Source organism: Salvelinus fontinalis, chromosome 21 (genome assembly GCF_029448725.1).
Source record: "Salvelinus fontinalis isolate EN_2023a chromosome 21, ASM2944872v1, whole genome shotgun sequence".
Taxonomy (NCBI): Eukaryota; Metazoa; Chordata; class Actinopteri; order Salmoniformes; family Salmonidae; genus Salvelinus; species Salvelinus fontinalis.
Window position 1 is genome coordinate 34,109,022 of NC_074685.1, and position 26,040 is coordinate 34,135,061.

Here is a 26,040-nt window from a genome sequence, read left to right on the forward strand (position 1 = left end):
TGTCCTGTAGTTCATTGAACGTAATTGGAGAATCTAGTGGGTTCTGGTAATCGTCAATAGCTGATTCTAATATTTGTAGTTAATCATGTATGTTTTTTAGCTGTTTGTTCTTTGTTATAGAGCTGAACAGATTTGAGAAGTGGTTTATCCATACATCTTCATTTTGGATAGGTACAGTTGAAGTCGGAAGTTTACATACACCTTAGACAAATACATTTGAACTCAGTTTTTCACAATTCCTGACATTTAATCCCAGTAAAAATTCCCTGTCTTAGGTCAGTTAGGATTACCACTTTATTTTAATAATGTGAAATATCAGAATAATAGTAGAGAGAATGATTTATTTCAGCTTTTATTTCTTTCATCACATTCCCAGTGGGTCAGAAGTTTACATACGCTCAATTAGTATTTGGTAGCATTGCCTTTGAATTGTTAAACTTGGGTCAAACGTTTCGGATAGCCTTCCACAAGCTTCCCACAATAAGTTGGGTGAACTTTTGCCCATTTCTCCTGACAGAGCTGGTGTAGCTGAGTCAGGTTTGTAGGCCTCCTTGCTCGCACATGCTTTTCAGTTCTACCCAGTTCTATAGTATTGAGGTCAGGGCTTTGTGATGGCCACTCCAAAACCTTGACTTTGTTGTCCTTAAGCCATTTTGCCACAACTTTGGAAGTATGCTTGAGGTCATTGTCCATTTGGAAGACCCATTTGCGACCAAGCTTTAACTTCCTGACTGATGTCTTGAGATGTTGCTTCAATATATCCACATAAGTTCCATCCTCATGATGTCATCTATTTTGTGAAGTGCACCAGTCCCTCCTGCAGCAAAGCGCTACCACCCCCGTGCTTCAGGGTTGGGATGGTGTTATTCGGCTTGCAAGCCTCTCCCTTTTTCCTCCAAACATAATCATGGTCATTATGGACAAACAGTTATATTTTTGTTTCATCAGACCAGAGGACATTTCTCCAAAAAGTACCATCTTTGTCCCCATGTGCAGTTTCAAACCGTAGTCTGGCTTTTTTATGGCGGTTTTGGAGCAGTGGCTTCTTCCTTGCTGAGAGGCCTTTCGGGTTATGTAGATATAGGACTCGTTTTACTGTAGATACTTTTGTACCTGTTTCCTCCAGCATCTTCACAAGGTCGTTTGCTGTTGTTCTGGGATTGATTTGCACTTTTCGCACCAAAGTACGTTCATCTCTAGGAGACAGAATGCGTCTCCTTCCTGAGCGGTATGACGGCTGCGTGGTCCCATGGTGTTTATACTTGCGTACTATTGTTTGTACAGATGAACATGGTACCTTCAGGCATGTGGAAATTGCTCCCAAGGATGAACCAGACAGTTTTTTTAAATTTAACCTTTATTTAACCAGGTAGGCAGTTGAGAACAAGTTCTCATTTACAACTGCGACCTGGCCAAGATAAAGCAAAGCAGTGCAACACAAACAACAACCCAGAGTTACACATGGAATAAACAAACATACAGTCAATAATACAATAGAAAAGTCTATATACAGTGTGTGCAAATGGAGTAAGATTAGGGAGGTAAGGGAATAAATAGACCGTAGTGGCGAAATAATTACAATTTAGCAAATAAACACTGGAGTGGTAGATGCGCAGAAGATGAATGTGCAAGTAGATATACCGGGGTGCAAAGGATAATTTTTTTAAAATAACAATATGGGGATGAGGTAGTTGGATGGGCTATTTACAGATGGGCTATGTACAGGTGCAATTATCTGTAAGCTGCTCTGGTAGCTGATGCTTAAAGACTTGTGGAGGTCTACAATTTTTTTCTGATGTCTTGGCTGATTTCTTTTGATTTTCCCATGATGTCAAGCAAAGAGGCACTGAGTTTGAAGGTTGTGTCAGGTTTTGGCCAGGACTATTCAGGTTTTGGTCACTAGATGTCCCCATTGCACCTTTTTGAACCTTTTGTTTTTTCCCTTCTAATTATTGTTTTCACCTGTGTCTTATTTCCTTGTAGGTATTTAAACCATTAGTGTCCCTCAGTTCTTTGCTCTGTGTTTGTATGTTAGCACCCAGCCCCAGCCATGCTGTGAACTTCTATTTCTCTTGTTGGATTTTCCAGAGGTTCTCTGGTTTTGTTCTTGTTTATTTTTGATTAGTCTTCTGAAGTTTGTTTTTTTCCCTGCTGTTATTACCACTTTGTGGATTTTCTTTATATTTGGAGGATATCCATTTTCTCTCTTGGCTTTTTCTTTTGACGTTGTGGATTTATATTTTTGCCTGAAGATCTTTTACTTTGATTAAATCACCGTTTCTAGTACTGCTGTGTCTGCCTCATCTTCTGGGTTCTGCCGACTATTAGTGACTGTTTCTCACACCGGGTCCTGACAGGTTGGCCTTGAAATACATCCACAGGTACACCTCCAATTGACTCAAATGATGTCAATTAGCCTATCAGAAGCTTCTAAAGCCATGACATCATTTTCTGGAATTTTCCAAGCTGTTTAAAGGCACAGTGTACTTAGTGTATGTAAACTTCTGACCCACTGGAATTGTGATACAGTGAAATAATCTGTCTGTAAACAATTGTTGGAAAAATTACTTGTCATGCACAAAGTAGATGTCCTAACCGACTAGCCAAAACTATTGTTTGTTAACAAGAAATTTGTGGAGTGGTTGAAAAACAAGTTTTAATGACTCCAACCTAAGTGTATGTAAACTTCCGACTTCAACTGTAGCTATTTGTGTTGTTGTTTGTTTCGTGTGTTCTAAGGTATGTGGTTAGATTCTATGGATTCTTCAATTACATTGAGCTGATTTCTGACGTGCTGTTTGTTCTTTGTTCTTATTGTATTTCTGTATTGTTCCACCATAGCGAAGACTCAGGTTTTCTGGGTCTCTGTGTTTTGGTTGGATATGTTTCTCAATTTCTTTCTTAGAGTTTTGCATTCTTTATCAAACCATGTCATCGTTGTTAATTTGTTTAGGTTGTCTGCTTGACATTTCTAGGATTTGATAGGGAAGTTGAAAGGTCAAATAGAAAGTTTACACCTTTGCTATTACAGTGAAATGTTTTGTCCAGGAAGTTGTCTAAAAGGGATTGGATTTGTTGTTGGTATGTTTCTAAACTACTTTCCTTCCATCTATAGCATTTCTTAATAGTATGCAGTTTGTTCAGCTTTGATGCCTCATGATTGAGTATTGCTCTGTTCAAGTAGGTTGTGATTTTGCTGTGATCTGATAGGGGTGTCAGTGGGCTGACTGTGAACACTCTGAAAGACTCTGGGTTGAGGTTAGTGATAATGTAATCTACAGTACTACTGCCAAGGGATGAGCTGTAGGTGTATCTACGGAAGGAGTCCCCTCGAAGCCTACCATTGACAATGTACAGACCCAGCGTGCGACAGAGTTGCAAGAGTTGTGACCCATTTTTGTTGGTTGTTTTGTCGTAGTTGTGCCTAGGGGGGAATTTGGTAGGGAATGCTTTCACCTCCAGGTAGATGTTTGTCACCATGTGAGCTGAGAATGTCGGGTTCTTATCCAGTTCTGGAGCTCTCTCACAACTCAAGGACCAATCTATGTCCCTCTCTCTGTATAGCGCTCCTCCCTCTCTCCTCCTCCTCTCTCCCACCCAATTTCTGGGTCATGGTGGCAGGAAGGTTGATGGGTTTGCGGAAGAGTCTGTCCTTCCCACTGAACTGCAGCTAGTCCTAGTCACTCTGTCCCTCACCAGGCGCTAGCCGGCGGATATCCCCGTATTTGGAGAACACTTAATTCAGCTTGTCCTCCGTTGTTTGAGGGTTCAAGCAGGCCATGAACAGAGCAGGTCCCACACTGTTAAAGGAATTTGTTTCCTAAATGTTCGTTAACCAATTTAATTATAACAAAGCAAACACTCTGTCCGTTTCTAAGAATTTGTAAGATCCTTATTTGCATAAAATAGACAAAGACCAGCCACCAAATTAATCAATAGCGTTTATTCTCGAGAGATCTCTACTCAAAAAACCATGTACATTAGGTTATATATCACACACAGCGTCATAGCTTTCTAAATGTCCCTCTTCTCCGACAAGGACAAAGCTGACCAAAAGTCCATTCCAACACACTAACGCACATGCCTTACACACAATATCTGGATTATCACCTGAAGTCTCACCATAGTTTATTACCACTTAGCTGACAGTTCCAGTCCCCCCCCCCCCCCCCCCCCCAGATGTGGAAAACCTAGAGTGGCTCTTGCTGTCTTCCCTTATCGCTACAGAGTTATAGCTTGGTCGGTTCAAACATAGGTTAATGATCCACTTAGTTTTCCTTAGGCACACACAGACATTCCTTTCTCCCCCATACATGCTACATAACCTCTAATCCTAATGGTTAAGTTTCTGGGTAGAATTATTTAATCATTTATCTTAAACCTTGATAAAATATTTTAACACACACCAAGGCTTTGTTGGGTTTGTAGCGGGTGACCAAGACCCTCCAGGCGGCCTGGTCATGCGAGTCCACATCGGTGCCATCGATGCTGCCCGCCTTGCGAGGGTGACGGTTGTAGACTTTTGCCACTGGACTCCAGTCATTCATTACTCTCCCTGACACTAAGCAATGTGGTGACAGAAACAAAGTGTTAGTAAAAAAATATATTTAAAAAACAGCTCATAAATAAAGTTCACAGAATGTAATCACGTATCTGACAATTTATATTTGTTAGAGATACAGATTATTTTGATGGGCCATGGTCATGGGCCATGGTCATTACTCACGAGTCATTGCTGCAAGCAAAAATTATGGATGTACTAACAAGATACTTGTCTCTCCGCCCTTACATTGGGAGTCATCCACAAAGCATCACGCTGAAAGTGGCGATTTTAGGATGTAAATCTTGGTGGGGCAAACTGAATTTTTTGGAGTTGTTATGCCAAAAAACAACACTAAACAATACATTAATTGCACTATAACGGTGACAAACGGTGCCCACAAACTGTTAGGGCCTACATAAAACTGTCCCAACAGCAGTCCCAACACCTTACCACTGCTACACCTGGCTATCAGCGGAGCCTTTTCTGGCAGCGAAACCGTTCGTTCAGCCTCATTTACTGCCTTTTAAAAATACATAGCTGATATGGCTGACTTGCTTAAACAAATGTGTTTTCTAGTGCCAATTGAGATGTACAAAACTATGGTATAAGGGGACGAGGAGTGGACAAGAGGCAATCCGTAATTTTGATTAAGACATTCATGAGCGAGCTAGGACGGATGTAGCTCTTACAATATTCAATGATTACGTTTCTCTAAAACAGGTTATAGGCTACATGGCTACATCAACCCCTACGCTCTGTATTTTCCACTGGCTGCCCTCCACCACAGAAAGCACTGAGCTAAGCTGAAACACCTGCAAAAAAATAGGCTTTAACTCAATTATGTTTTTCTTTTACATTGTTTGCAAACTGATATGTGAGTTATTGATATTGTCGACGTCAACCGCCTGTATTCAATGGAGACGCTTTACTACAAGCCTCATGTCATGAATATGCATAGCTATCTCGAGACAACTCCATGTTTTTTTCACAAAGTTGCTGGGATGTCACGTGTCCGACACATAAGTATGCTCAAAACAACCTAAGCATTAAGAACATTTTATTCAATCAAATTAACTAAATGTAGCAAATAAGCCATTCCATTTTGTTTGACCAAATTCGACACTCATTAATAACCTCTAACGAGTCACAAACCCGGATCCGGGATCCCCCCCATCAAAAAAGCTGACTAGCATAGCCTAGCCTAAAGCCACAGGGATATCATATAATAAAATGTTCGTGAAATCACAAGTCCAAGACACCAAATGAAAGATACACATCTTGTGAATCCAGCCATCATTTCTGATTTTTAAAATGTTTTACAGGGAAGACACAATATGTATTTCTATTAGCTAACCACCATAGCAAAAGACACAACTTTTTTTCCCACCATTTTTTTCCTGCATTCCTATCACAAATTCGACCAAATAAAGATATAAATAGTCACTAACCAAGAAACAACTTCATCAGATGACAGTCTGATAACATATTTATTGTATAGCATATGTTTTGTTCGAAAAATGACCATATTTCAGGTATAAATCATAGTTTTACATTGCAGCCACCATCACAACTCTCACCAAAGCAACTAGAATAACTACAGAGACCAACATGAATTACCTAAATACTCATCATAAAACATTTATGAAAAATACACAGCGTACAGCAAATGAAAGACAAAGATCTTGTGAATCCAGCCAATATTTCAGATTCTTTAAGTGTTTTACAGCGCAAACACAATTTAGCATTATATTAGCTTACTACAATAGCCAACCACACAGCAGCATTGATTCATGCACGTTAGCGATAGCGAATAAACCAGCAAAAGATATTACATTTTTCACTAACCTTCTCAAAACTTCATCAGATGACAGTCCTATAACATCATATTACACAATACATATATTGTTTGTTTGAAAATGTGCATATTTAGCGGCACAAATTGTGGTTATACAATGAGAATAGTAGCCAAGCTGCAAAGAAAATGTCGGGAGAAATCTTGGGAGAGGCACCTAATCTAATCAATAACTAATCATTAATTTGACTAAAAAATACAGGTTGGACAGCAAATGAAAGATCCATTAGTTCTTAATGCAACCGCTGTGTTAGATTTTTAAAATTAACGTTACTACGACATACAGCGTGCGTTAAAGCGAGACCGCACCGAAATTAATGGCGGAATAGTAGTTTTACATTTTTCAACAGAACAACGAATTAACATCATAAATAGTTCTTACTTTTTGATGAGCTTCCATCAGAATCTTGGGCAAGTTGTCCTTTGTCCAGAAGAATCGTTGCTCGGTTGTAGATTGTCGCCTTCAACTTTGGAATTAGCAGTAAACATTAGCCATGTGGCGAAGACGTGTCCAACTCACTATAACGCAGCACTAAGAAAATTCCGAAAATCGCAATATACTGAAATAAAATGATATAACTCGGTTTAAAATAACTACATTATGACGTTTTATACACCTATATCGAATAAAATCAGAGCCGGATATATCTAAGGCCTATAACGAGAATGCCATCCTGAGGTCTGTCTCGCGTCATGGCGAACGTTGAAAAGAGTGCACCCCACGTTCCAAGACCCTTTATATGGCCTCAGATCTGCCTAGCAACTCCATTCCAATTCTCACTGCTTGCTGACATCTAGGGGAAGGCGTATGCAGTGCATGTCGACCAATAGAATACATGCAAATTAATAAACTGACCCTAAAACAGAGTGCACGATTTCAGATTTCTCACTTCCTGACAGGAAGTTTGCTCCAACTTGAGTTCTGTTTTACTCACAGATATAATTCAAACGGTTTTAGAAACTAGAGAGTGTTTTCTATCCAATAGTAATACTAATATGCATATTGTACGAGCAAGAATTGAGTATGAGGCAGTTTAATTTGGGAACGAATTTTTACAAAGTGAAAACAGCACCCCCATATTGACTTAACATCCATACAAACACTCCTCGCTTGCTGAACGAAGGAGACAAAACAGCGCCACCTGCTGGAGAAGACAGATTTTTGCTGAGATGGTCCTCTCACTTCGCTTTTGCCTTTATGCTGCAAGTCGGGATCAGATTCCAAACAAATATCACTAAAAACAGTCCGCATGAGAAATGTTTAATTTAGAACGTTCCGTTTGGAAATGCGTCTCACTAAACCAACCTCATGCAATCATCATATTAAATATTAGAGGGGATCTAATGCCCTCTGAACAGTAGTTGTACAAATCATCAGTCCATTATCCTCAAATTCAGATTTGTAATCAGCAAGGTGTTAAAATGCAAAAAAAAGAGCTCCGAAGTCATGACAAAAGCAAGCTGGGGTATAATTTGCATAAAACCTGTTTATTCAATGATGCCTCCACCCCAGCATACATATTTAAATACTTCCTCATGGAGCATTTGTTTGTGGACATTGACAGCTTTGTGTGTTAGAGGTACAGATTTGTTCAAGTTCATAAAACAACTCTACAACTATACATAACTTAGCATAAGATTGACATTTCAAATAAAGTGTGAGTTTCAATGGTTGGAATCCTATTCCAGTTTTTGGAACCTTTTAAAGACGGCTCGTAAGTTTGCATCTAATAGTTCTGCTTTCTGCATCAACCAGAAGGGTTCTGGTACCATAAATATAATTATTGCTTAGCAACTAACTACCATACAACCAATTAAGAAAAACTTTGTATAAAAATGCAGAACACTGAACTACAACCTGCATGCCGTGGAAGCACTGGTCTACCGGTAATACAAAATATACAAAAAGAAATGTGCTGGAAAAAACTAGCATGTTTCATATAGACTGATAAATATATTAAAAGTATTGATGTCGCCAGACATTTAGGTGTACCTCAATCTAAATGTGTGTTTACGTCATTGTAACCTAACCCACCCTCCTCAAAAACTCCCTCCCCACTAAGTACACAAACTACCCCCTCCCTTTCAGAAAACAAAAAAAATATGTGATGACACATTCTGTTGCTAAGGCAATTTTTACATTTAAAAAACGATCTATTAAGAAACCAAGGTGTTAGCATTTTCCCTTTTCTTTGAGCTGGATCATGTCTCCATCAATGTTTGAGCCAGGGGTGGGCTGCGATGGAAGCTTTGCTGCGGTCGCCATAGTCGTAGAGCAGCTCCTCGCCCTCATCGACGTCTCGCGATGCCACCAGGATGAGGTGAGGCATCCCGTTGATGTCATGGAGTTTGGTTTGACAGTTGCCGTTCTTACTGTGGTTGATCAGACGGCCCATGCGACCCGTTTCTTTCGTGGCGTCCACACTAGAGGGAGAAGCAGTTGAGAAAAAACCCCCAATGATATTAGGTTAATCTAACAAAGTTAGTTATGGTTGAAAAGTTATTACATCATGAAACTAAAACAAATACTGCATTAGTGAGCAGCCAACAGTGAGAATGCTGAAATAGTTTTGCGGCTATACCAGAGATGCCACACACATAAAAGAAAGAATGGTTTGACATACCAGTATGTTTTGCAGAGATACTGAAAATAGTACATGTAGCAGCCGGTGGCAGGGTTAAGAGCGTACTCGGCCTCCCTCGTTTTGGCGTCAGTGATCTGCAGCAGGTCGCCATGGTACTCCACTACATACTGGCCCTTATCGAAACACTGGGTGGCAAACACTCCTCGACCCTTCCCCTCTATATGCTGCACCTGTACCATTTGGGGAATAAACATACAGTGCATTCAGAAAGTATTCAGACCCCTTGACTTTTTCCACATTTGTTACATTAGACGTATTCTAAAATGGTTTTAATTGACCCCCCCCCCCTCCCCTCAATCTACACACAATATCCCATAATGACAAAGCAAAAACTGGTTTTAAAATTCTGGCAAATTTATAAAAATCCCCACATTTACATAGGTATTCATACTCTTTGCTCAGTACTTTGTTGAAGCACCTTCAGCAGAAATTACAGCCTAGAGTCTTCTTGGGTATGACGCTACAAGCTTGGCACACCTGTATTTGGGGAGTTTCTCCCATTCTTCTCTGCAGATCCTCTTAAGCTCTGTCAGGTTGGATGGGGAGTGTCGCTGCACAGCTATTTTCAGATCTCTCCAGAGATGTTTCGATCGGGTTCAAGTCTCAGCTCTGGCTGGGCAACTCAAGGACATTCAGAGACCACTCCTGCATTGTCTTTGCTGTGCTTAGGGTCGTTGTCCTGCTGGAAGGTGAACCGTCGCCCCAGTCTGAGGTCCTGCGCGCTCTGGAGCAGGTTATCATCAAGGATCTCTTTGTACTTTGTTCCATTGATCATTTCCTCAATCATGACTAGTCTCCCAGTTCCTGCCACTGAAAAACCTCCCCACAGCATGATGCTGCCACCACGCTTCACCGTAGGGATGGCGCTAGCTTTCCTCCAGATGTGACATTTGGCATTCAGGACAAAAAGCTCAATCTTGGTTTCGTCAGACCAGAGAATCTTGTTTCTCATGGTCTGAGAGTTCTTTACCAAAGCAGGCTATCATGTGACTTTTACTAAGGAGTGGCTTACGTCTGGCCACTCTACTATAAAGGCCTGAATGGTGGAGTGCTGCAGAGATGGTTGTCCTTCTGGAAGGTTCTCCCATCTCCACAGAGGAACTCTTGAGCTTTGTCAGAGTGCCCATCAAGTTCTTGATCACCTCCCTGACCAAGGCCCTTCTCCCCCAATTGCAGACATTTTCTGGTACCCTTCCCCAGATCTGTGCCTCAACACAATCTTGTCTCGGAGCTCTATGGACAATTCCTTCGACCTCATGGCTTGGCTTTTGCTCTGACATGCACTGTCAACTGTGGGACCTTATATAGACAGGTGTGAGCCTTTCCTAATCATGTCCAATCAATTGAATTTACCACAGGTGGACTGTGGTAAATCAAGTTGTAGAAAAATCAAGGATGATCAATGGAAACAGGATGCACTTGAGCTCAATTTAGAGTCTCATAGCAAAGGGTCTGAATACTTTTTAATACATCTGCAATTTAATACAAAAAAAACTTTTTGCTTTGTCATTATGTGGCATTGTGTGAAAATTGAGGCAAAACAATGATTTAATCAATTTTAGAACAAGGCTGTAACGTAACAAACATTTGGAAAAGATGAAGGGGTCTGAATATTTTCCAAATGCACTGTATTTTCACTCATGGAATACAATATAGTCTATTGAAATAATAAAATGAACTTAGTATCACACCCTATTTTCCTCTGAAAACTGTGTGAGATGCATTTCATGATATGTCAGTATGAACATAGCAACAAGGTTTTCAAATACAGGGCCTCCCAGTCAGATTGGCTAAGCGCTGTGATCAATGAGTGTACCTCCATTCCTTCCTCGATCCCATTTATGATCAGATCATCGATGTGTTTCTTTTGTTCACACTGTAAGAGAATCGAAGCATAGAGGACATTTAATAAGAAACGTAAAATTTGGCTCAACATATTTGAAGGAACAAGTCCTTATTCACAGTTGCTAATGGCATTATAGCTAATCTCACATGTTATGAACCTTTGTCTTTTCTAAATAAAAAGTTACACTGCAAAGTTACTAGTGCTGAGCGATTAGTGCTTGGAGGTTGGTTCAGTTTCGGTTATAAAAAAAGATCACCGTTTTTGATTTCCGTTCGATAATATTTTTGAAAACCTTAAATGCATTATGAAATGACATTAAAATGATTTGAGCTTTTTAAATGGAAAAATTCTAAAGCCAAAAATGATGAACACTGTCAGGTCCACATTGGGTAAGTTACTTCCTCTTTTTCTATTGATATGAAATATTTCAGTCATGTATACGACTTAGTACTTATTTGATGACCATTATTTTTCATTCCTTAAAGTCATCATCTCATCTAAGCTCTGCTCAGGCAATAGCAGTCGGCCAGAGAACCAGTTAACAGTATCTCTGTGCTCCCCATACTGTATTGGGGCAATTCCACTAGTTTTTCACTTAAAATGTATGGCCAAACTAAAACCATTGATTTAAAAAGTTTAACAAAATCATACAACTCTATGCACAAGGACTACTTTTAACAATTTACACTGAACATTTTACAAAAACACATTTACTAGAAGAACTGTGCAGAAGCAAAGTTTACCTAAATTCTGTTACCAATCTCTCCCTCAGTTTAAAACAATTGAATATCGGCTCCAAATTAAGATTCAAAGATGTCTACAGAAATAATGGGGTGTCCGCTATGACATGACGCCTCAACTTTGAAAAACATATTTTGGTTATTTAACTGCATTAAGTTAAGTGGATTTACACCCGGTAACAGAATTTCATCATAGGTCACTGATCTGTACTACACAGAAATGCATAATCACCAAACAAGACCAATTTTGGTTGGTCCAGACCAAATCTGAACCAATCATAGACACCCATGTTTCACAAGTTTGGACAACAATGTACAACATAGTAGAGCTCAGTACAGTTCAGTAAATTAGAGTATAGTTCAGTATAATGTACTCAACTCATGTGCTCTTGTGTACTGTACTGTACTTTTCTGAACACTGAAGTACACTACTTTACTAGAGCTGGGCCATATGGACAAAAATCCATAAATTGAAGAGTAAAAAAAAGTTGATAACTTCCGATAAATATATTTTCCGGGGAGGTGCTAGAGCTGGGGGATATGGACAAAGGCAGTGATAAAATGTAACCATTTTGCTCGATAACAACAAATAGGACAATATATATATTTTTTTAAATGGACAGCTACTTTAAATTAGTGGCAGGGCCCTAGACAATTACTTCCAGTGCCAAGTAAGACAGATGGTAGCCTACGATAAAAAAATAAAATATATATACACTGCTCAAAAAAATAAAGGGAACACTTAAACAACACAATGTAACTCCAAGTCAATCACACTTCTGTGAAATCAAACTGCCCACTTAGGAAGCAACACTGATTGACAATACATTTCACATGCTGTTGTGCAAATGGAATAGACAAAAGGTGGAAATTATAGGCAATTAGCAAGACACCCCCCAAAACAGGAGTGATTCTGCAGGTGGTGACCACAGACCACTTCTCAGTTCCTATGCTTCCGGGCTGATGTTTTGGTCACTTTTGAATGCTGGCGGTGTTCTCACTCTAGTGGTAGCATGAGGCGGAGTCTACAACCCACAAGTGGCTCAGGTAGTGCAGTTCATCCAGGATGGCACATCAATGCGAACTGTGGCAAAAAGGTTTGCTGTGTCTGTCAGCGTAGTGTCCAGAGCATGCAGGCGCTACCAGGAGACAGGCCAGTACATCAGGAGACATGGAGGAGGCCGTAGGAGGGCAACAACCCAGCAGCAGGACCGCTACCTCCGCCTTTGTGCAAGGAGGTGCACTGCCAGCGCCCTGCAAAATGACCTCCAGCAGGCCACAAATGTGCATGTGTCTGTTCAAACGGTCAGAAACAGACTCCATGAGGGTGGTATGAGGGCCCGACGTCCACAGGTGGGGGTTGTGATTACAGCCCAACACCGTGCAGGACGTTTGGCATTTGCCAGAGAACACCAAGATTGGCAAATTCGCCACTGGCGCCCTGTGCTCTTCACAGATGAAAGCAGGTTCACACTGAGCACATGAGCACATGTGACAGAAGTGACAGAGTCTGGAGACGCCGTGGAGAACGTTCTGCTGCCTGCAACATCCTCCAGCATGACCGGTTTGGCGATGGGTCAGTCATGGTGTGGGGTGGCATTTCTTTGTGGGGCCGCACAGCCCTCCATGTGCTCGCCAGAGGTAGCCTGACTGCCAATAGGTACCGAGATGAGATCCTCAGACCCCTTGTGAGACCATATGCTGACACATGCACATTTGTGGCCTGCTGGAGGTCATTTTGCAGGGCTCTGGCAGTGCACCTCCTTGCACTAAGGCGGAGGTAGCGGTCCTGCTGCTGGGTTGTTATCCTCCTACGGCCTCCTCCACGTCTCCTGATGTACTGGCCTGTCTCCTGGTAGCGCCTCCATGCTCTGGACACTACGCTGACAGACACAGCAAACCTTCTTGCCACAGCTCGCATTGATGTGCCATCCTGGATGAACTGCACTACCTGAGCCACTTGTGTGGGTTGTAGACTCCGTCTCATGCTACCACTAGAGTGAGAACACCGCCAGCATTCAAAAGTGACCAAAACATCAGCCAGGAAGCATAGGAACTGAGAAGTGGTCTGTGGTCACCACCTGTAGAATCACTCCTTTATTGGAGCACTTAGGCTGTCTTGCTAATTGCCTATAATTTCCACCTTTTGTCTATTCCATTTGCACAACAGCATGTGAAATTTATTGTCAATCAGTGTTGCTTCCTAAGTGGACAGTTTGATTTCACAGAAGTGTGATTGACTTGGAGTTACATTGTGTTGTTTAAGTGTTCCCTTTATTTTTTTGAGCAGTGTATATACACACACACAGGAAATGCATGATTGTATTTTGATGTGTAACCTATCCAAATACGATCAGATTTATTTTGGGCTCTTAAGAGAATTTGTGCATATTGGCATTTAGGCTTATTGCATTTATTTACCACTTGAGGAAGTGGGAACTCAAAACACTTAGCTAGATTGCTAACTCTGAATATGATATTGTTGATAGATAGCCAGTAAATGTAATCTAACGTCGTACAAAAACAGTCCGGTGCTAGGCCACTAGATGTAAGCCTATTAAGTGAAAATGGCACGCTCCACTCGGCTCCGTTCGCACTTCAAAACCATACTACATAGCCGACTCCAGTTGGAAACTGGTGCCATGAACTCAATATTAAGTTGTGAGAAATACGTTATATACACACACACACACTCACAGAAAGCTGTGACTCTCCTCTGTGTAACTAGAACAGTAGTTGCTTTGAAACTGTCTTTTCGTCGCAATAGTATTTTAAGCAACAGTGCTTCTCAGAACGCATCGCTCCCTCCTCCGTGTGCAGAGGGAAGAGGGATTGAGTCAGTAGCCAACAGCAAAACAGGGACAGACAGACACTTACATAGCAGGAATCAACGTAAGGCATAGGCCATTAATGTTGACCAAATAATGGTTTTAGGACAAATCTACAGGAACGTTGTGTAGCAAAATCACTAACGGAAGCAAAATGCTTCAGTAAGAGGAAGGCAATGTCAGTGTCTGTCATTTCTGGTTTATCGTCCCAGCTCTATATTAGAACTTGTCAGAAATGTCCAGATCAACTAGAACATGTCAGCTAATGTTTTTATTATTATATATATATATATTTTTTATTATTAAGTTTTTTTTTGCCCATAGATAGTTGTAATTTGTCACTCAAATATCACATTAGACATGGAAAATTTTACAGATTAGCAGGAAATAAGCTTCAAAACTTGCAAAATTCTCTCCACCAACAAAAAGGGTGTGAATAGTTTGTCATGAACAGTGCTTGAGCCCATAGAAATATACATGGCGCGTGCATGGGAGCGTGGCATAATGCAGGAAGCAGGCCCCCCGAGTGAAAAGGTTTGGGAATCCCTGCTCTACTGTACTGGCCAAACTTGTGAAACAGACCTCTACGATTGGTTCAGATTTGGTCCAGCTTTATTGCAAACAAAAAATGTTCAGCAATTTTGGCAAAGTCACTCACTACCCAAACGCAACTGGTTTCAAGTGGCACCATCTAGTGCAGGGTTTCCCAAATTCGGTCGTGGTCCCCCCCCCCCCCCCCCAGGTGCACGTTTTGGCTTTTGCCCTAGCACTACACAGCTGAATCAAACAATCAAAGCTTGATGAGTTGGTTATTTAAACCAGCTGTGTAGCGCTAGAGCAAAAACCAAAACGTGCACCCAGGGGGGGCCCCAGGACCGAGTTTGGGAAACCCTGATCTACTGGATGAACTGGGAATCAGATAAAGGATATACACTGGGTAAACCAAACATTAGGAACACCTTCCTAATATTGAGTTGCACCCATTCCACACATGGCCCTCATTTCACACTAGGTCTGTTAATCTTTCAATAATCTGCACAGTACACTGCTTAATCTTTGGTATATAACAGCGTGGAAGTGGTCAATGCTTTAATATTACAAGGTAATAAATGCACTTTGCTCTCACCTTCAACTCTGCTTTGCTTTTCCTGGAGCTTCTCCTTATGGGATAGTAGTCTGTTACTTTGCGGTTTTGGGAATTCCTGCTCTCTGCTCTGTTAAGGAAATGTATGAACTAGCATTAGCAAACACAACCATTTTTTTTTTTTTTACATATACGGGCACATATGAACCATGTTCTTATCAAAGTGAACAAACAAGCACAAAGTGTCCAACAGAAACAGACATTGCAGCCCTTTGTGGTACATCAATTATATCTGTCCCCGACCTACAGTGGTCTGTTCTTTAGAAGTTATGACATTTTAAAAACCTGTATTTTATATATGTCGGCTACTGAGCTTGTTTGATGCTTTAAGCACACAGATTACATAATGAAGACAAACAAATGACTCAAGAGGGATCCAGAAACCAAGACCGCTTAACCAGAACCAGGAGGAGAAACATTTAAATAAAAAATCCTGACCCTCTTCCTCCCCGCTGCTGCTGGCCTTGGCAGATTCGGCTGTTATGCTCCTGAATTTGCCGGTAGGTAATAGGCTACACCAGGGGTCGGCAACCTTTTCCATTTGGAGTGCCAATTTATCTTACTATTTCTACCAATCTGCGTGCCAGTTATGATTTTCATATGCACATTTGTGGAACAAGTCATATTTCAAAAATCAAAATTCTAAAAGTAACTTGTATTGCCATTTTTGTAAAAACAACCTACATAAAGCCAACAAATAAAAACCATTGCATCCTGTAGGTAGAAAAAAACATTATCAAAATAAATATCCTATATATATCGCATTGGCTACACATGGCCTGTCTGCAAGGAACTTTAAAACATTGTATTAACTAAACTCAGCAAAAAAAGAAAAACAGACCTTTTTCAGGACCCTGTCTTTTAAAGAGATTTGGATTTACGTCACAGATCTTCATTGTAAAGGGTTTAAACACTGTTTCCCCATGCTTGTTCAATGAACATGCACCTGTGGAGCCATCGTTAAGACACTAACAGCTTACAGACTGTAGGCAATTAAGGTCACAGTTATAAAAACTTAGGACACTAAAGAGGCCTTTCTACAGACTCTGAAAAACACCAAAAGAAAGATGCCCAGGCTCCCTGCTCATCTGCGTGAACGTGCCTTAGGCATGCTGCAAGGAGGCATGAGGACTGCAGATGTGGCCAGGGCAATAAATGTCAATGTCCGTACTGCGAGACGCCTAAGACAGCGCTACAGGGAGACAGGACGGACAGCTGATCGTCCTCGCAGTGGCAGACCACGTGTAACAACACCTGCACAGGATCAGTAGATATGAACATCATACCTGCGGGACAGTTACAGGATGGCAACAACAACTGCACGAGTTACACCAGGAACGCACAATCCCTCCACCAGTGCTCAGACTGTCCGCAATAGGCTGAGAGAGGCTGGACAGAGCTTGTAGGCCTGTTGTAAGGCAGGTCCTCAGCAGATAAGCTCCACATTGGTGGTGAGTTAAGAATCATAAATACTAATCAGATCCCCAAATGGGCACATTTATAGGCCTACATTTACACGCAGGCCAGGCAGCCTAGGCCTACTGCTATGCATAATCTGGTGCGCGTCCTTACTCAACATTTACCGGAGTGCTACAAATAAAATACATTGAATGAATTGAGAACTCGTAAATGGAATGAAATAAACCAAAACCTGTTCCTCATAAGTGTAGCTAGCTAAGTTGTGCGTTCCACAAACTCCGACAATGAGAACGGTAAGACTAATCATAATATATTGAATGCATTAACATAACCAAACATTGTATTTGACAAATTATGGGAAGTAACAGAAAATGTACTACCGGTGTGCCATCCCCGCTGCATAAGTCCACTGATAAAGGTGTGAATCAGACTGGTGTGTCGTGTGCCATAAACATATATCTCAGTGCATTCGGAAAGTATTCAGACCCCTTGACTATTTCCACATTTTGTTACATTATAGCCTTATTCTAAAAAAATTTTTTTTTAAAGTATTTATATTTTTTACAAACATCCTGAGTGATCTACACAATAATAACAAAGCAAAAACAGGTTTTTAGAAATGTTTACATAAATATTCAGACTCTTTGCTATGAGACTCGAAATTGAGCTCAAGTGCATCCTGTTTCCATTGATCATCCTTGAGATGTTACTACAACTTGAATGCAGGCCACCTGTGGTAAATATAATTGATAGGACATGATTTGGAAAAGGCACACATCTGTCTATATAAGATTCCACAGTAGACCGTGCATGTCAGAGCAAAAAACAAGCCATGAGGTCAAAAGAATTGTCCGTATAGCTCAGAGACAAAATTGTATTGAGGCACAGATCTGGGGAAGGGTACCAAAACATTTCTGCAGCATTGAGGTCCCCAAGAACAGTTTGGCCGCCCAGCCAAACTGAGCAATGCGGAGAGAAGGGTCTTGGTTAGGGAGGTGACCAAGAACCCGATGGTCACTGACAGAGCTCCAGAGTTCCTCTGTGGAGATGGGAGAACCTTCCAGAAGGATAACAACCTACAATCTCTGCAGCACTCCACCAATCAGGCCTTTATGGTAGAGTGGCCAGACGGAAGCCACTCCTCAGTAAAAATGCACATGACAACCCACTTGGAATTTGCCAAAAGGCACCTAAACACTCTCAGACCTTGAGAAACAAGATGATCTTGTCTGATGAAACCAAGGTTGAACTCTTTGGCCAGAATGCAAAGCGTCACGTATGGAGGAAACCTGACACCATCCCTAAAGTGAAGCATGGTGGTGGCAGAATCATGCTGTGGGGATGTTTCTCAAAGATGAATGGAGCAAAGATCAGAGAGATCCTTCATGGAAACCTTCTCCAGAGCGCTCAGGACCTCAGACTGGTGCAAAGATTCACCTTCCAACAGGACAATGACCCTAAGCACACAGCTAAGACAACGCAGGAGTGTCTTCGGGACAAGTCTCTGAATGTCCCTGAGATGGCCCAGCCAGAGCCCGGACTTGAGCCGGATCGAACATCTTTGGAGACCTGAAAATAGCTGTACAGCAACACTCCCCATCCAACCTGACAGAGGTTGAGAGGTTCTGCAGAGAGGAATGAGAGAAACTCCAAATACAGGTGTGGCAAGGTTGTAGCGTCATACCCAAGAAGTCTCGAGGCTGTAATCACTGCCAAAGGTGCTTCAACAAAGTACTGAGTAAAGGGTCAGAATACTAATGTAAAAATATATATTAAAAAAAATGTATTTATAAATTAGCATAAATTGTCATTATGGAGTATTGCGAGTAGATTGAGGGGGGGGGGGACAATTTAAGACATTTTAGAATAAGGCTGTAACCTAACAAAATGTGACTGCTTTACAAAACAAAACAAAAATCTTAGGTTGTTGGTCGACCATCGACCAAACAGGGTCAGCTCTAATTATTAAATACACGTATGTGGACACCAATCTTGACGAACCATTTCTGTATGGAACTGGTTCTGTTCACAGGGGCATTGTCATGCTGAAACAGGTAAGGGCCTTCCCCAAACTGTTGCCACAACTTTGGAAGCACAGACTCGCCTAGAATGTCATTGTTTGCTGTAGTGTTTAGATTTCCCTTCGCTGGAACTAAGGGGCCTAGCCCGACCATGAAAAACAGATGATTTTTATGCGCTACGCCCTTCAGCACTTGACGGTCCTGCTCTGTGAGCTTGTGTGACCTACCACTTTGTGACTGAGCAGGTGTTGCTCCTAGACATTTCCACTTCACAATAGTAGAACAGTTGACCGGGGCAGCTCTAGCGGGGCAGACATTTTACAAACTGACTTGTTGGAAAGGTGGCATCCTATGACAGTGCCACGTTGAAAGTCACTGAGCTCTTCAGTAAAGCATTCTACTACCAATGTTTGTCTATGGAGATTGCATGGCTGTGTGCTCAATTTTATACACCTGTCAGCAACGGGTGTGGCTGAAAGAGCCGAATCCACTAATCTGAAGGAGTGTCCACATACTTGCGTGTGCGAGAGATTCCTAAAACCAAATCAAAACTGTGTAGAACTGATAATGGACATACATTCATACAGTGACTATCCAGCTCGCTAGTAAATCACAAAAATTAAAGCTAGACAGTTAGGGAGCATAGAACGTTTTTTTTTTTTTAAACGATGGATAGAGGACAATTTTTTGCACATTTTGACAGTGAGGAAATATAATACATCTTCCGAGCAGCCCTCCGGACCTTGTTGAAGACCGAATGTGGCCCCTGGGGAAAAATGCGTTTGACACCCCTGTTTTAGACAGTAAGGCCTCTAGTCCATCGGTATCTAAATGCTACCCTGTTTCTCCTTCAGTAAATCTCCAACTGTGCCATATATTCATGGCTGCCAAGGGAAGCCAGGCTTCCCCCCAAAAAAGATTCAATAAAATATTTTGTGTTTCATATTTTCCTTCAATTCACAAGAGGCTGAATGCATCTCACCAGAGAAAGCATCCGAGCGAGCGAAACAGCACCCCTCTGTTTAGGCCATCTGATGCTTTCTGGTCAAAAAGAGTGACATTGTTGCCGCCAGTAGCGTTGAATGCAAAGAAAGCCAGTGAGCACTTGACATCCCTTGATAAAACAAAATGTAAAAGTATAAAATAATAGCCAATCAGTGCTGAACTAAACTGAGCGAGCTCAACTTTGAATGGTCCTGGCACACCCAAAAAAATAAATAAAATAAAAATAAGTATCAAGGGAAGCCACTTTGGATTTGGCGTCACTCCTATCAAATCCCATTGAGAGCATACGTCACTTACAGAAACAACTTGCGTTAATGCATCTCGTTGTGTTGTCCTCCGGTGGCTAACTAGCAAAAATTGTCCCTTTCCTAAATTAGCCATGGATGGAGATAGGGATTTGGACTTATGGCTCTACAATACTGGCCAATGATTATAATGGCGATTCTGATCAAACCATCAACTTATACCTTGTGCCCCTGGCTAGGGCTGTTGCGGTGACCGTATTACTGCCACACAAGAGGTCACGAGTCATGAAGGCAGTCAAATCCCACATAACTGTTTAGTCACAGTAGGCTTCTCCAAGCTCTGATGGCCATTAGTAGCCTACAAACTTGCTAACTGTCTGGTACTGAGCACTCCATTGTCTCGCTAATCACTCTGACAATGTAAATGTATTTAAAAATCTAATCAAACACTTCATGAGAGCCCATGAGCTCATGTTGCGCAACATTTCTATAGGATATGCAATTGCGAGAGAAAACTGAGTGATGGCCACTAATAAAAAGACGAGGATCCCATCAGCTTTCTATAGGCTAGGTCTACTATATTTATTTCTCAACTTCACTAATATTAAGCACATTGCTTATATTTACAACAGGAGTATAGCCTACCTGGCTGGGATGAAAATAAAACACGGGGAAAAGCAAACTCCATTCGCTATTTAAGTGCATAGATTACATGTATTCTTTCCCACTGCCCTTGTTTCGATACAGGTGCATGATAATGGTCCACTTTAAATCAAAACAATGTCACACATATTATTTAGTATATGTAAAGACAAGATTAAATCAAGAAGTCTGATGGGTGACAATATTATCCTATCACTTGTAAACTATATATTATCACTTGTGAATAATACCCAGCATAAGAAACAATGTCTTGTGTGAATCATAGACACACACCTCAGGTAGCCTAGCCCATAGGCCTATATGTTTTAGTAAGGTTTGTATCACAACTAAAGTGGACAAATAACTTCTTCAAATGAAGTACACTAATCCGCTTTACAAGGGGTGTAGAGCGCATTAGTTTCAGGTTTGGGGAAGATAATATCCACCATAAAAATGCACCTTTATAATAAAAGCATTACATGCATAATTGCATTTGCGGTCACTTTTGTTAATGGTGTATTCCGCTAATGGAACATTTGCACTTATAGCCTACTACCATGTGCGCATTGCTGGGCTTATAATGTGAAGAAATAGCCTAATAGTTTATCAACATTTTAAGGTAAACGTTCTGATCTGTTGCGACAGCCACATTGCATTAAAAAAAAGTGTTTTTTGATGCTAGTGGTTGTATTAATGTGGGATCTATAGCATCCCACAACTGTCCCAGGCCATGTTTGGAATATTTATTTCTCACACAGAAAAGGTCGACTTTTGTACTATGGGGGATAGTAGATTGACATAGGCTAGTGCTTTTGCTGTCCGTTAAGCCTACTCATCTTGTTGGCTGCCGAAAAGTAAATGTGGACAGTTCTTCCAATATCTTCAATATGCACCTCGGAATTGGATAAGGACGCACGTAGTTGCGTCCCCGACGTGTCTGACTTGTAGCCTGTGAGAAAGACCCGATCACGTGACGGAGAGCCCTGTGAGTGGGAGGCGCTTCGGATTGCGCTGTACACTCAGGGAGAAGGGCACAACGCAGCACTCCGGGCCGCAAAAGGAAAGGATTTTTTTAGGGTGCATTATGCCGCCGTGAAATTCATTATCAAGTGCTTGTCAAATTGTGAATGAGAGACTGATGGTGTGTACAGCCTGCGCAAAAAAAGCAAAGCAGAGCTCAAGCCTTTCAAGAGACTTTTTTCAAATCCTCATTAGTCTCATCATGCAGCCTTACAATGTATTAAAAATCAAAACATACAGCCCAACTTTTGTAAAACAACTAAAGTTACATTAATAACTGCTTAAATTAACCATATACGAGTAACTATTTATTTGTTAACTGCTCACAGAATAGCCACAGAACTCCCTCAAATCGTTTGGAGAAAATATTTATATTTTATTCAGCTTTGTTTAATTCATATTAGAAAATAATGCCACGGAATTTTATGTAAAAATCGTGTCTGCTAAATAAACTAGTGTAGCCCACAGCCATTTGGCATAGCCAGATCAGGACAACTCAAGAGTATGCTATTATTTTCTTCTGAAATAGACTACATTTTCTTCATATCATGCTTGTTTGCACCCGTCTAAAATAAATAATGTTTATTGTGATGTGTAGAATATATTACATGGATTTATTAGACTTTTAAAATGGCTTGTAGACTGTGTGTGAAAGCCAGGAGATGCTAATGTTGTGTTTATGTTAATTACCTGTCAATTACCGTGAGAACGACAGTTATTTGCTTGACAATCACCGGCTGATGAAATTTCGTGACCGCCACAGCCCTACCCCTGGCCTGAGAGGATAGAAGTTCAATATGTAGCTAGATGTAGAAGGCTAATGTTAACTAGCTAATGTTGCCCATGAAAGGAAGCTAGGCTAGCGAGCAAGCATTTTAGCCAGGTTACCTACGACAACAAAAAATGTAATTGTGTAATTGTATGACAAAGTGATAGACCGTTTCATCAACATGAACGAGGAGGATGGCATTGGCGTGAGTCAACACATTTTTCTATAGATTTCTAAGAAATCAGAAGCATGGACAGCCACTTCATATAAAATTTTATGTTGATTAGACTAAATTGTTTTTGCTATCTTTTAGGCGTCACTGTATTGAACTAAGCATAGGTGATTTGATGTTGAAATGGTGCTGGAATAGTGGAGGCAGCTCCTGTTTTCTTTGCGACTTGCGGTAACTCTCCTTGGCTCGAAGTCAATAGCTGTTTAGTGGTCCGATAATGTCAGAAAAATTAACTTGCTTGACCATGTAAACTGTTTGTTACATGCAATATGCTTTGTGCACTTCACCAGACAGAGGTTGCTCTCTGGTTTTGTGATGAAACAAAAGGGGAAAAAATTGGTGTCATATGAAGCTTTACCGCTTACTCTATAATGAGTAGTATTTTGATTTAAATAACAATTCGCACAAAAAGCCACCACTACCTCAAGTTCAGTTCACTCCTAATATGTCCACATGGGAGATGCACAAACTCTGCAGTTCACCAATCCCAATTATAATACACCCTTTTAACATAATTATTCACATGCTCCAGTTTAGTGCATGCATTTGACAGTCCCAAGCTATTGTGACAAGTGTTTTTTAGCTATGAAAACACCCGACAAAATGTGATTTTATGTTTTACATTTACATTTAAGTCATTTAGCAGACGCTCTTATCCAGAGCGACTTACAAATTGGAAAGTTCATACATATTCATCCTGGTCCCCCCATGGGAATTGAACCCTGGTCCCCCCGTGGGAATTGAACCCACAACCCTGGCGTTGCAAGCGCCATGCTCTACCAACTGAGCCACACGGGACCATGTGACCATGTGACCATGTGACCATGTGACATCCAGTGAGAGCTTACATTCTTAGTGCCGACTTCTTCCCTTTGGCCTTGCGTCGGATGTCCCTCCTCTGGTTGGCGAGGTGAGCAGCGGTGTTGTTGGCGAGTAGGGTGTGGGCGATGTTGTTACTGGGGGCAGGAGGGGAGGAGACATCAGCTGGGGAACGGAGGCAGGAGACTGGGGAGAAGTGGAGAAGCTGCTGGGAGGACTGGTGCTGGTTCTCATCTGTCCTGCAGGGCCACTGGCTGTGGCTCTCTTCCATGTCTGCCAGCTTCAGGACGCATGCCGCCTCAGAGTTCAGTCTCCTGGCTGCTGGGTGGGGCAAGCAAAGAAGAAGTCAGATGAGGATATAACAGCGTTCATGTCAATGGCTTCATCTCGTTCATATTGCTTTTGTACATTTCATGTAAAATGGGCTATCAAAAACTGAGGAAACAAGAAGAAGAAGTAACTTTAGACTATTGAGATACCACAGACTAAACCCACAACTCCTCCTTAGATGTGATGAGAATATGTTATTTTTGAATGAGAGGTGAAGTGATGGACCATGATGAAGCCAACCTCATCATGCAGCCATGTTTTAGGTTTCATGTAAACACACATTTCACTCAGTATTCAGTAAGCCATATAATGTCTATACACATTGATCTAGGCCAGGAATGGGCAACTGGCGGCATGCAATGCCTAATCATGGTCAAATTACCACCCACAGGGCCCCATTGATTTTGTTAGTCACTCTAACTCAGATATCATATTAAAAACTGCAAACATTTCTCTCCACACGATGGCAAAATGTGTAGACTTGCAGGAAAGAGGCAAATAGAATGAACAGGACATGCACTGCTGTAGTTCAATGAATAGGCTACTATACACTACATACCATCCCCTTGCCTCGGTGTTTCATTCTGTATAGAGCAGCATCCAGCGTACTTTCCCTCCTGAATGAGTTTGATGGTCATCTCATCATGGACAGGTGATTTGGACTTGCTGTGGCCCAGGAGAGTGATGGAGTGGCTGTTTAATACCATGTCCTGTCAAAGGAAGAGGTGGAAACCATCAATCATTTTGTTGTTGCTGTGTGTGTGGAGACATCAACAACGTAAATAACATAACATTGAAATTCATTTTCCACAAGGAAATGTCGAGGACATTCGACCATAACAACTGTTGAGTAATGTCTGGCAGTCACCTGACCTGGTCTTATGAAAAAGAGGAGACCTGTGTCAATACACTAGCAGTGACGCCAGCCAGCAACATAATTTGGCTAACTATGACTAAACACACCCGCACAAGATACGGGCCTCCTAGTTGTTAGCTCAATCGCTTCACTCATCACATTATTTGTGATAAACATGTTGTTTTCGAGAACATGCAAACGTGGCTGTATATTTGAGTTACAAATGCCTCGCCCACTAAAATCGACTAACTTTTTATTTCGACCGTTCGCTTATTCAACCGATAGGAGTAGCTAGCTGGAGTAGGGAGAATAACGAATAGTTAGCTAGCTAACCATGCTAGCTAACATCATGCAACAATGTTGGACATTGATCAAGTAACGTTAAACAAATACCTAACTAGCATAGAAATAACAGTCCACGCCCCTCTATTGTCCTAAATTAATGTAACCAATTTTTTGGGAAAATAGCAAAGTACACATTTGACGAATTGTTACAGCCAACTTACCCCGTTCATTTCTGGATTGTTTTGTTTTTTGTATTTATGCGAAAAAGGCTTCGGGTCCACTCTTCTGTTGCAGTAAAACAATATCCAGAAGCCGTGTCTCCCCGTATATTCCCCAGCGTCATACAACAGTCATCCCACCTCTCCTCTGCCTTCGTACACTCTCCTTCGTCTCCACAAAGGTCACTTTTGTATGTTTTCCTTTGAAATTCTTCAGCCCAGGCAGTTTCCACAGTTTCTCCCCTCCGCCATGTTTTAATGTAACTCATTCAAGGGAGGGAGCCATGTAACATTGAAAGGGACGGTAGTTCTAAAAGAGAGCCAGCAGGCGGCGCTGTCTAACATTGTTTTGGGGAGTTAATTAATCAACATGAATCATTATCATCATCCTCATTAAATAATTACCTTGTGAAAATAAGTATTTTACAGAATCTGAGTAAACAACAAATTGAAAAACAGTCTAAACTCTCTCTCTGTAGTTTGGTATTGGTGTGTCGTGTTTTGTTTGTGGCTGTTTTATATTTTGTCAACAAACTTTTCACACTGTCTTTCTATTTAGACCTCATGATTTTGCAAAAATG

At 41.2% G+C, this 26,040-nt stretch overlaps 1 protein-coding gene across 3 annotated transcripts; it reads right to left on the reverse strand.

The window, feature by feature from the left end:
- Positions 1-7,864: 7,864 nt before the first annotated feature.
- kmt5aa (lysine methyltransferase 5Aa) lies at positions 7,865-25,765 on the reverse strand. Of its 3 annotated transcripts, none has more exons than XM_055874933.1 (7): positions 25,463-25,764; positions 24,660-24,810; positions 23,800-24,088; positions 15,581-15,668; positions 10,857-10,916; positions 9,020-9,210; positions 7,865-8,819 (listed from the first exon to the last, which is right to left on the reverse strand). In XM_055874933.1, the coding sequence occupies exons 1-7, from the start codon at positions 25,469-25,471 to the stop codon at positions 8,609-8,611; spliced, it is 999 nt and encodes a 332-aa protein (XP_055730908.1). In that variant the 5' UTR covers positions 25,472-25,764; the 3' UTR covers positions 7,865-8,608. The 3 variants fall into 3 exon arrangements, with proteins under 3 accessions (XP_055730908.1, XP_055730907.1, XP_055730909.1); XM_055874932.1 differs by having other exon boundaries at positions 23,800-24,091; positions 25,463-25,763; XM_055874934.1 differs by lacking the exon at positions 10,857-10,916 and having other exon boundaries at positions 23,800-24,091; positions 25,463-25,765.
- Between the last annotated feature and the right edge of the window lie 275 nt (positions 25,766-26,040).